Source organism: Echinops telfairi, unplaced genomic scaffold, assembly GCF_000313985.2.
Source record: "Echinops telfairi isolate 266 unplaced genomic scaffold, ASM31398v2 ScPeMD7_2;HRSCAF=8, whole genome shotgun sequence".
In the NCBI taxonomy this organism is placed as follows: Eukaryota; Metazoa; Chordata; class Mammalia; order Afrosoricida; family Tenrecidae; genus Echinops; species Echinops telfairi.
In genome coordinates, this window is record NW_022103898.1 from 8,660,719 (window position 1) to 8,671,827 (window position 11,109).

The window sequence follows — 11,109 nt, forward strand, 5'->3', positions numbered from 1 at the left end:
GTGTCCCTTACAGCCATGGCCGCCGCCGCCGCTGCAGCTGGCCCTGGGGCGCCAGCGTCCCCGGACGAGTTGCTCCCGAAAGGCGACGCGGAGAAGACTGAGGAGGAGCTGGAGGAGGACGATGACGAGGAGGTACTGGGGCCCCGCGGGACTGCCAGGCGGGAGCCAGCGGCCGGGCGGGAGCCGGTGCGCCCGGGGGTGTGGGCGCCGCGTGCTGCGGGATCGGGGTGAAGGGGCGTCGCTGAGCCGGGGGAGGTGGGAGCGGCGGCGGCTTCTCCGGAGGCGGGGGTGGGGGGAGTGTCCGGGCCCCCTGGGGCGGAGGCCCAGACCCGCGTCTCCTCCCCCACAGCCAGATGAGACCCTGTCGGAGAGACTCTGGGGTCTGACGGAGATGTTCCCGGAGAGAGTCCGGTCCGCGGCCGGAGCCACTTTTGACCTCTCCTTTTTTGTGGCTCACAAAATGTACAGGTAAGGGACGAGGGCGAAGGCGGCGGGGTGGGGGTGCGGCCGAAGGACGCGGGCCTTGGAAACAGCAGAGCTGGGCTGGAGCCCAGCCTGCCCCCGGATCACTGAGTGACCTTGGACTGGTGGCATCTTAACCTTCTGAACCTGGATTTCCTCCGCTGGAGAGGGAATGGTGTCGGCCAGGGTCACGGTGAGGATCATTTCAGATTAACTGAGCCAAGTGAGAGATAAGCAGCTTTGTTAAGTAAAAGAACACAGGCGCTCCCGAAACTGCTGCCGCGTGCAGCTAGTGCTGCTTGCTGGGGGAAATGCCTAGTCTGAAGTAGGGTGGGGAAGGCTTGGCTCCTGGTTTTTGTGACTTCCCACCGCGCGCCCCTTGCAGGTTCTCCAGGGCAGCCTTGTGGATCGGGACCACCTCCTTTATGATTCTGGTTCTCCCTGTTGTCTTCGAGACGGAGAAGTTGCAGATGGAGCAACAGCAGCAGCTCCAGCAGCGGCAGGTGAGCCCCGTTCTTGGCCTTTTGCCAGCCCTGGAGACCCGTGGCAGCTTTCCTCCGCCTGCGTGTTTTGTGCATAGGGATTGGGCCGGCCGCCACAGCTCGATGGCGTGCTACACTGTGCTCTCGGCATTGTGTGGCTGACCCTGCTCTTTGGTGGATCTGAGGTCTTTCCCCGGTACCTTGCCACCAACTAGCTCATAGTGGCCCTGCAGGAGAGTGGGACCGGACCACCTGAGGACAATAACTCCTCTGGAAACAGCCAGCCTCATCCTTCTCCCTTGGAGCTGCTGGTGTAGCCTGGCACTTAATCCACTGTCACCAGTGTTCCTTAACCGTGAGCTTCTCAAGCCGCTACAACCCTGACTGCCCTCTTTTTCTCTTCCAGATACTCCTAGGGCCCAACACAGGACTGTCAGGAGGACTGCCAGGGCCTCTACCTTCACTGCCTGGGAAGATCTAGAACTTTAGCCTGTATTGAGCTTAGTGAGAGAAGTTTGAATTTGAATTGTTAGAACTGCTGATTTGGGGATTTTTTTGTTGTGTTTTGGTCAAACTTTGGCACATTGATCTGTGTGGAACCAGTGGGAGAATCCCTCTGCCCTACAGATACACCTGTGCCCTCCACTCCGCCAGGACCGCTCTTCTGTCTGCACACCGACCCGAGTGCAGCAATGCAGACGGTTACCCACCACCCACCCCTTGCTAAATTGCTCCCAAGTTGTCCTGAACCACTACCCTCTCACTCTTCTGAGACCCTGGAGGAATGTCCCCGAGTGTTGGTGACTTGGCTGTGTCAGAGTGGAGAGGTGGGGGAGGGACACAGAATGTGCAACAGGCGCAGTGCATTACAGTGGATAGGCACAAACCCACTGTGCCCATGTGTTGGGAGGAGCTGGTTCCTCTGCCTTTTGGCCGATAACCCTGTATTGTGTGTATAAAAAAAATGGCAGCAATCACTTTTTGTATTTAAATATTAAAAATGATTCCAACTGAATGTGTCGCCATACCTCTGTGTTGCTTAAACCAGCTACCGCCACTAGCGCAGAGAGCATTTGACAAGGGCAGAGATGGGGCTGCTACTGAGCATTTCCTATCACCCAAGTAGCACCACTGCCTAACAGGATTGGCCCTAAGGCCTTTGTTAGTGACAGTTCCCAAAGTAAAATCTTTGAAGAAACCTTCTGCACAGTAATCTTCACCCTTAATTCGGACAAGGCAGTCACTAAATGGAGGCCTCTAAGATGACACTGCACTTCTAGATGCTTATAGAGAATGATGCCGGGGAGTGCCAATTTTTAACCTAGGGACAAGGAGGAATTGCCAATAGAACTTGGGTTTGACCTAGTCTATTGCCATGCGCAGAGTGGAGGTGAACCCTGACCTCTCTGGATCCCCCAGGCTTCCTTAAAGCATCCCCCATCCAAAGGGCTGCTCCATAGCAGTCTGCTGGTTGGAGACAGTCCAGGCTCCATTCGGATGTGCTTTTCCCTACCCTTGTTGGGGGCGCGAGGGGCATCCTGTATATATGGGCTGGATCTTTGAATGCCCAGCTGTTTTCTGTCAATAAGAGTGAATTGGAAGCCACTAGGATTTCTTTAGAACCAAACAAAATGAGAGGTTTGGTTCTGGATTTTCATCCCAGCACAAAAAGCCTGTGGAAGATGTGTGATGAGGGTCGGGAGTTTTTAGAGCAGCATCGTAGCGATGTTTGTTTCTTTACATAACTTCAGGCAGACAAGGAAGGAGAATTATGTATGGAGTTTTCCAATTTTAATGTTTGGTTAAACAAAATACATCTTTTGTAAACAAACCCAGCACAAGGCCAATGACAAAAAGGAATAAAAGCAAGAAAAACAAAAAGCCTAGGGTTGCCCTTCACTGGGCATCAGGGATGGGCCTGCCCCCTTCCTTAAAAGAGGTAGCCCTCTTTGCCCTTGGGCATCAGCATGGGTCCCTGTTCCTAAGCACCAGAATCTGATATGAACAGAGAAACCGCCCTGAAGTGCTGCAGCGTCTTTGCATAGCCCAGCTGGCTGGTGGGCCCAGGTGCCCAGGGCTCCTAGGAGTGCTGCCAACGGGCTCAGCAGGGATGTGGGGAAGAGCTTCCTCCTCTTCCCAAGAAATGGCTTACTGTCATGGCCATTGCCAGTGGACCCAGGGTCCTGCCTGTGACAGCAAGGTTGGCTGTCACTTCCGGCTGATGCTGGTTGGAATGTAGTTGTACAGAGCCGGTCCCGGCGGAGAGAGCTCCCTGTGGTGCCGGAGCAGGTCTGTTGTGGAAAACAGCACAGGAGATGCTGCAGCCGCTGCCTGGTGGCTTCTGTTACTCGGCGTAAAAAACCAGCCTCGTTGTGTTGGAGATAGGTGTGCAGAACAAGTGCTGGTGTAAACATGCACTCCAGTCACAGTGGGGAGGAAGCCTGGGCTTCGTCCCGTGGTGCCAGCCTGGCTGGCTCTGCTGAGAAGTCTGGCCAGTGGGGCAGCTCCCAGCCCTGGCAAGAGCGCTGATGTGTGAGGACTGGAGCCTCCCTGCCTGAGGACACCACGCCACTGAAGACTGTGGGGCGGGACGTACTTCTCTCCTCCTCAGCTGTGCCCCAGTGTTACAGGACTAGGGACCCATAACTATTTCAAGAGGCGGGCCAATTGTGAGTTGTGAAGGAACCCTCAGAAGGGTGACGACCACGCCCAGGGCTAGAGCATACCGCACACAACACAGACTCAGGCTCTGCTGCTGGTCCCAACGGTGACCCGAGCCTGAGCAGCTCATCTTCACAACACTTGCCGCCAATTCTGTCCCAACAGAGTGCAATGTGCTCTCACAGGCTGACAGGTGACTGCGTCTGACAGATGGGTCACCTGGAAAATGTGTTGCCTGTCTCCTGCCCCAGGGCCTTCTAAAGAAATGTAGTGAAATGGTAGGAACAAAACCACGAGAGAGCTCCTGAGACGAGCCACCTGGGCCTGCCCGAGTCGGGCTTGGCTATATCCTTAGGTCAATCTCACCCCTGTCGCACTAGAGTATTGCAGGACTCAACCACCCGGCTTGGACTATTACAGAACTTTTCATTATAAAACTTCAAGGATGGCCGTAAACCACCTTTCAGCGTCAGGGATTTAAAAAAAAGGGGGTGGAGGCAGCACGCAGTCCCGCTGCTAGGGCTTGAGATCTGGTTGCCTGAGCAACCCCACAGCTCTCGGTCCTCCGAGCCCGTGTCAAGCTATGTGGGCACCTGTGGGCACCGCGTCTTCAGACCCAGCGGCTTTCCAGGATGGGGGCAGTGGAGGCAGCATCTCCAGATGAGACGAGCCGCAGCGATCCACTCACTCCAGCAGAACCTGCGTCAAGTCCTCCCAGGAAAGTGAAAAAGAATCCGGGACACCCCCTCCCCCCCACCTCTCCCTTAAAAATCAAGGGTCTTCAATGGCTTGCCCTAAGTGCAAAGAGCTCCTCCCTGCCTTTCCCAGAAACGAGCCACACTGCTGGTTCTTCCAACCGTCCCCACGTCTGTCCTATTGCACTGTCAGGTTGAAGGGGTGGCCAAACCTGACGAGATGTTTGGGGACATGGTCTGGGCAGAGCCGCTGTGTGGGCCACAGCCCGTCAAGGCGGCTCCAGGGCTGGGGCTCAGGGAAGCCGGGGTGGGGCTGGGTTACACATCAGTCCTCCAACTCTGACGGGCCTCCACCTCCTCAGGGACCACCAGCAGGAGTTCACAGTTCTTTCCTCGCAAATGGTGTTTGAGAAATTTCCTACAAGGCGGGGAGAAGGCAGATGGCAGAGAACATGCAATGCTGGCTACACGCTCCGAAGAACCGTGCTCACTCATACCCTGGGCTCCCAAACCACCCCGAGAAGAGCCCCTCACTGCTCACGCTCAACCTGTCCTCCAGCTAGATTTCCACTTTGAGTTGTTGCCAATGGTAACTAGTCCTAGAGGGAACAGCCTGAAACACTTGAAGTGAAGGATTTCTACTGGTTAGAAACCTCTTCTTTGGTCAAAGGGCAACTTCGTCCTCTGGCCTGTGTCTTCCAGTCTCTGAACTGGCAACCATCCCAGTGCAATTATTAAAGTGTGGGGAATGCTAGGCCCCACGCCTCGAGGAATCTGCTCACCAACCTGATGGACTGGCCCAGATTAAACCCAAAACCAAACTGGCTGCTATCGAATTGGTGCCCACCACAGCGACCCTAGAGGACAGGGTAGAACTGCCCCTGGAGTTTCTGAGACTAACTCGATGGGAGCAGAGAGGCTGTCTCTCCCAAGGAGCAGGTGGTGTTTTGAACTGCTGTGTGTATGGTTAGCAGCCCAACCCGTGCCCAGTACAGCACCCGGGCTCCTCCTGGCCCAAACGAAGAAGGTCATTAAAGTCGGAGATCCTACGACTGTCAGCGAGGCAGGGAGATGGGATGGCATGAGCGTCTCCTTTGTCAGGTAACCAAAGATGCACTCAACTTCCCCAGAACACAGGCTAGTGGAACCTTGCCCAGCACCCACCAGTCAGGCATGCACAGACTACCTGAGCTCACTCTCGCCTCCGATCCACTCGGGCACCTTGAGTTTGGAGTCAAGGTTGTAGTAGGCCCCGCCCACCTCGCGCACACAGATCCAGTGCTGCCTTTTGAGGGGCAGCTTCACTGGACCCCAGCACAGGCTGGAGGGCAGATTCATGATGAAGCCCATGACGTTGGTAAGAGCCAGGACGCCGACATCCCTGCAGCAGAGGAGTTGGGGTGAGGAGGTCCCCCTCAGCTGAGTTCCCGGACCCAAGGCTTTCACCTCAACCATGAGGCCATGCCGTCCCCGCTGCCCACAACCCCGAGTCCAGGCCGGTGTGGGTTACCTGCGCTTATCCCACCACACAGCCTCGTAGCCTTTGGTTTGAAGGGCCGCCATGATGACGTTCACGTCGTAGTTCCCGTTTCCCAGCATGCTCTTCTTGTGAGGTGTCACCATGGTGTTTGGGGACAGTCTGAAGATGTAAAGGGGAGAAGGGAGCATGTGTGCTGTCTGCCTGGCCCCTGGACCTGCACCACCCCAATGCCTGGATGCTTTGGCCCCTGGCCCAGGGGCCACAAGACCTCTTGCTCCCACAGGATTCTAGCCTCAGCTCCAGCTGACCCGGGAATAGCCTCCCTCTTGCCAAAAAGGTCCTCAGCATTGAGGGGGCGCTGCCTGCGGCTGCTTGGCAGATCCACAGTGCAGTTCGCGGGCCCGGAGCAGCGCCCTGGCAGAACCCCAGCCCACCTGTTTCTGCAGTCTCCCCCCATTCTCGCCGAGACCCAGGCCCTGTTTCAGCACTGGAAAGAGCACTTGGTATTTCATCCACCTGGGACCCATCATGACTCCTGTTTTTCCCAGTTTTAAGTGCTTTCCACTTAAGGTTTGCACTTATAATCGTTAATTATTAAATGCTCCGAGGCTGGCAGGTGACACAAACGGACGCCTTGCGCCAGCGTCAGGCAATCATGACTGATGAGGCCTATGTCAACTGAAGCGCCCGGCCCGCCTACAAGCATTCCAAACACATGCCCGTGGGCCCGTGTCATGCTTCAGGGCAACGGCTTCAAACGTCACTCCCACCGTGGGGCCGCGAAGGACTCCAGCAGGCTCTTCCAGCCGCAGTCTGACTCCCACTAAAGGGCTGGGTGGGGCCGTGCCAATGGGGTGGAGGACACGCTAATGCGGGGACTGGTCAGTTTTGCCATCTGGCTGGGTTTTCAATGAGCCGTCTCGGAAGCAGGAAACCAGGGGTCTCACTTCCAACGAGAGCAAGCCAGGAGTGGAGCATGTCCTTCAGACCCGAGATCCAGGAGGCAGAGCCATGTGACACACTGTGCAACAGCAGAGCCCGCGCCTGCCGGAGACCAGGTGGCAAGGGCAGCTGGGTGCCTTGGGAATGGAAGCAGAGGGACATAACCTCAGCCTCACAGGCCAGCCTCCTCGGCTTGAGGCTGAGGTTCCGTTTCCTCCCCGTGTGAGACCAGAGGGGGTGAGACAGGCCCCAACACCATTCTCGCACACACACACACACAATCAGTAGAAAAAGATTCTTGTGCCAAACACATAGCAACGGCAGTCTTGTTTGCCTGACTTTGAGCCATTGGTTGCCAATTCTCTGGTACCAGCAGCCTTTCCAATCTTTTCTGCTTTCCTGGGCTTGTAGGGCCGGGCCGGAGCAAAAGCCCTCCTGAAGAAGGGGCCGGAGCTGGGCCCGGAGGAACGGGGGTGTACAGAGCTCCCCAAGGAACGGACGTGGAGGGCACATGGACTTCAGGCTTAGGACAGCAGCTCTTCAAGAACGTCGGAAATCTTATCAAGGTGTTTTTTTTTAACTTTGCATACAACCACCATACTAACTCTTCTCCAAGCCAAGCCATACTCCTGCCACTGCTTAACCCACCCTGCGACTGGTGATGCCCAAAGCACTTAGAAAGAAGCACCGGCGTCTCCAGGCCGGCCTCATCTCTGACCTCTGACCACACTGACCTTCGCCCAGGAAGGGGTCACAGAGCTCCTGCCCCACACTGCGCGGTAGCAGGCAGGGCCCGCCGTCAGCAGCCCTCTGTGCTACATTTTCACTTGATTTGCTCCTTCCTCTTTCTCGCTTTGAGTCTCACCTGGCCTTCCTTGGCCACCCAACCTGATGGCTTTCTCAGCCACTTCCTCTTGGGTCACCTTGCTGTAATAGCACCCCGTCACCGCCAGACATGTCTTGCCAGGCGCTTTCCCACGCAGCGATGGCAGCAGGGGTTTCGTTGGCCTTGGTAAGCCTATGTCACCTGGCATGGGACGTGACAGGTGCTCAGGGATGCTCCTGTTTAGTTTGCCATCCTGTTTCTTTCTTGGTCAATGAAAGTCAACTCTTAGAATGAAAGAGACCTCCTGTTACTAGTCCAGAGTTAGCAAGAAGGGGTGATCTGAGACACTCCACTCTGAAAAAAGGAATCATCAAGAGCCCACTGCCACCATGTGCATTCCAACTCAGAGCCAGCCTGGGGCATGGGGTTCCGAGACTGTCCATTGGTACGGGAACAGAGAGCCTCAACCTTCTCCCTCAGAGCGGCTCGTGGGTTTGAACTGCCAAACTTCTATCGAACCCGCAGTCACCAGGGCACCTATCTCTCACAACAGCTCCCATGTATCGAGGAGCTTTGTGTCAAGTGCTCTGGGGTACGTTTTCCCAGGTGAAGGGGTGAGTCAAAAAGTACTGTTTTATTAAACAAAAAGATCAAAACGTAAAGAAGCTATGGTTTCCTGACAGGTCCTCCAGAACGTGGCATCTCCATCTCTCTGGCCTTTTCGATCGGCACTGCGTGACGACAATGACGGCATCGCCACGGGGGTCCCATCATGTGAGAACAAGAAAAATCCTAAAGGGGCAGGACCAGGGCTGCAGCCTCTCAGAGGCCCTCTCCTAGGACAGATCTTGCCGCCCTTGAAGGACGAGAAGGGACATTTGTTGTCCCAAAACCCTTGGCACAACTTTCCCAGGTTCTTTCTCCCCAACACAGTTCTCGTTTTCTAAAAGCTTCTTCATAATAGGCCCCCATGGTCGTCCTCAGTCCTTCAAAGCAACCTATGAAGACGCCCCTTAGAATCACACAAACCATCAAACCACTGCCATGCCCTTCGGAGCTGGCCTCTCTGCCTTGGCCCGGAGAGCCCCTGGGAAGCCAGTTTTGATTGGCCTTTGCTCTCGGGAGCTAACTGGCAAACCCAAGACATATGGCTCAAAAGACTGATGGACCGAGTCTTGGAGCAATCGCTCTTGTCCACGGCACATGTAGCCTGACTTGTCACGGCTCCCTGAGGCACACTGAACACACGGTACGACGGAGCGAGCGGATCTGCAGCCCTTCACAGAGTGCAGAGACATGTCTAAACAGGCTCTGTTTGGAATGAACTCAGGCATGTACAGTCTCGAAACCTAGAAGCAAGAGTTTTTGACATGCTGGTATCTCATTTGCTCCTACCCTCCTAAGAGGGCAGAAATTATGATTTCCATTTCATAGATGTAGAAATTGAGGGTCGGCAGTGTTAACAAAGGGGTCCTGGTGGCCTAGTGGGCTACCCACTGAGCTTCTAATCACAAGGTCCACAGTCTGCACCCACCAGCTGCTCCATGGGAGGAAGACGGCTACCCCCGTAAAGATTGGTCTTGGGGATCCATGGGGGCAGGTCTAGCCTGTTCTATGGGGTCGCTATGAGTTGGAACAGACTCGAGGGCAGCGAGTTTTTGAGATGTTAAAACCATGTGGCCTTCCTCACTAGAGTTCAACCCTCCCCAGCTGTGTTTGCTGCCTGTGGTGAGGACCCACAGGGTAGAGTGCGACAGGCCAGGTTGATGACCACTGAGGCCCAGCGGCCTGGACCTACAAAAGGTGACTTTGTAGGAAAAAGTCCCCCGTCAGCTCCTGGCTACTTGAATTAAATGAGACAGCACAAGCATACGAAGGCTACTTCAAGATTCAGCAAGTGTCCCCCTCTGCAATGGCTGGCAGCTTCCTATCCCCATCAACATTGCCTCTGACCAGCACGGGCCTGAAGGCTCCGACGAGGAAGACAGGGAAGCTTCTGCCCCTTTCACCAGGTGAGCTGTCCCCGTCCCCCACGTAGAGCTCAGAGCAGCCCTCACGCTTGGCCAATGCATCATGGGAGTAAACCTGTCCCCCAACAGGCCAGTCTTAATCTGCTAATATTCTCTGTGAGTCTCCTGGAAGTGGGGGAGTCTGTGCTTCAGCTCTCAAACCTCCCTGACCAGGTAACATGGTTTGGAGGTACGCCTTACAGGTCTCAAGGAGCCCTGCTGGAGCTCTAGGTTAGGGGCTGGGCTGCAGTTCAAGCCTACCAGCAGCCACTCCACGGGAGAACGACAAGGCGGTGCTCCTGGGAAGAATGACAGTCTCAGAAACCCCCCGAGGGCCAGGAGTTGGAATCGACTTGCTGGCATGTGGGTCTGGGTGTTTGGGACCAGAATCTCTCTTCCAACGCTCACCTTCCATCTCAGCTGCAAGCCCTTTCCTCTCTGTCTACGCCATCGCTCCCTGAACCCGGAGTCCCTGACCTGGCACCTGGCCTTTTCAAACAGGTCCTTAGCTGATCTCCTTGCTTCCAAACTCTCCTTCCACCAATTCAGCGCCCTTCATATCCCGCAGAGACCCAGGCATCATTTCACACACTTACCCGGAAACTGATGGACAGCACTGGTGGCACTGTAGTGGTTACACACACGGGCTGGGCGGCTAACCACAAGGTCAGCTGACTGAAACCACCAGCCGCTGCTTGGGAGAAAGACAGGGCTTTCTACTCCTGTAACGTTAGTCTCGAAAACCCACAGGGGTAGTTCTACCCTTACTGAGTTTTATAGGGTCTTGCAGGGTCACTATGAGTAAGCATCAACTCGGTGGCAGTCAGATATGGGAATAGAGGCTGGAGCCGGTGCCTGGCGGGTCATCCCTAGACCTCTGGCCTCGGCTGGCTGTTTCCCATTCCCTGGGCCATTCCAGCCTTTCTTCTTTCATCCCTGTCCCATTCCAAGCCATCCCTGTTAGCTTCTTCAAGCCCAACCTCCTGTACCAGGTCTCCACGGGCTTGTTCCCGGCCTCTCTATGTACCAGAAAAAGGAGAACTGGACACCGCACAGATTGGAATTCGAATCCAAGCACCACCAGGTCTTACTGTGAACCTGCCACCCAGCTAGAAAACAGGAACGCGTCCTCCCTGGCAGAGCCTCTGAACACCGTCACCGAGTCACTGCTGACTCCGCGAGAACACCAGGGCTCCTGAGGGCCACTGAAGGGCTCAGTTACTTACGTGCCCGCCCAGAAAGTAAAGCCCCAAGCACAAGGACAGCTCTTCTAACTGGATCCCTCACAGCCAGGCACTGCCAACCCAATAAACACTTGTCAGTCAAACCCAAGGAGCCCGGGGACCATGGGGGAAACATATTGGCCTGCTAACTTCAAGGTCAGAGGTTCAAACCCACCAGCTGCACCCCAAGAGAAAGATGAGACTATCTGTTCCCCTAAAGATTTCTGGACTGGGAACACATCAGCCTGTGTGATCACGAGGTGCTGAAGGGATCAGTTATCTAGTCAAAGAACAAAAAATCATATCATTGTGTGCTCACCTCCATGATA

The 11,109-nt window shown here is 55.4% G+C and overlaps 2 protein-coding genes across 2 annotated transcripts in view; one reads left to right on the forward strand and one right to left on the reverse strand.

The window, feature by feature from the left end:
- Nucleotides 1–1,959, forward strand: TOMM22 (translocase of outer mitochondrial membrane 22). The gene is made up of 4 exons (XM_004700257.2): nucleotides 1–132; nucleotides 350–468; nucleotides 848–965; nucleotides 1,351–1,959. The coding sequence occupies exons 1-4, from the start codon at nucleotides 16–18 to the stop codon at nucleotides 1,423–1,425; spliced, it is 429 nt and encodes a 142-aa protein (XP_004700314.1). The 5' UTR covers nucleotides 1–15; the 3' UTR covers nucleotides 1,426–1,959.
- A 749-nt stretch (nucleotides 1,960–2,708) lies between these two features.
- Nucleotides 2,709–11,109, reverse strand: part of JOSD1 (Josephin domain containing 1) — a 17,203-nt gene continuing 8,802 nt past the window's right edge. Inside the window, exons 2-4 of the mRNA XM_004700258.3 lie at nucleotides 5,811–5,939; nucleotides 5,487–5,681; nucleotides 2,709–4,718 (exon numbers count right to left, since the gene is read on the reverse strand). Coding sequence (XP_004700315.1) covers nucleotides 4,619–4,718; nucleotides 5,487–5,681; nucleotides 5,811–5,939 — 424 coding nt within the window. The 3' untranslated portion in view covers nucleotides 2,709–4,618. The remainder of the gene's footprint in view (nucleotides 4,719–5,486; nucleotides 5,682–5,810; nucleotides 5,940–11,109) is intronic.

Coding starts and splice junctions, on each gene's coding strand:
- TOMM22 (XM_004700257.2), top strand. CDS start 16: ATGGCCGCCGCCGCCGCTGCAGCTGGCCCTGGGGCGCCAGCGTCCCCG. Junction 133..349: donor AGGAGGACGATGACGAGGAG/GTACTGGGGCCC, acceptor CCTCCCCCACAG/CCAGATGAGACCCTGTCGGA. Junction 966..1,350: donor AGCAGCTCCAGCAGCGGCAG/GTGAGCCCCGTT, acceptor TTTCTCTTCCAG/ATACTCCTAGGGCCCAACAC.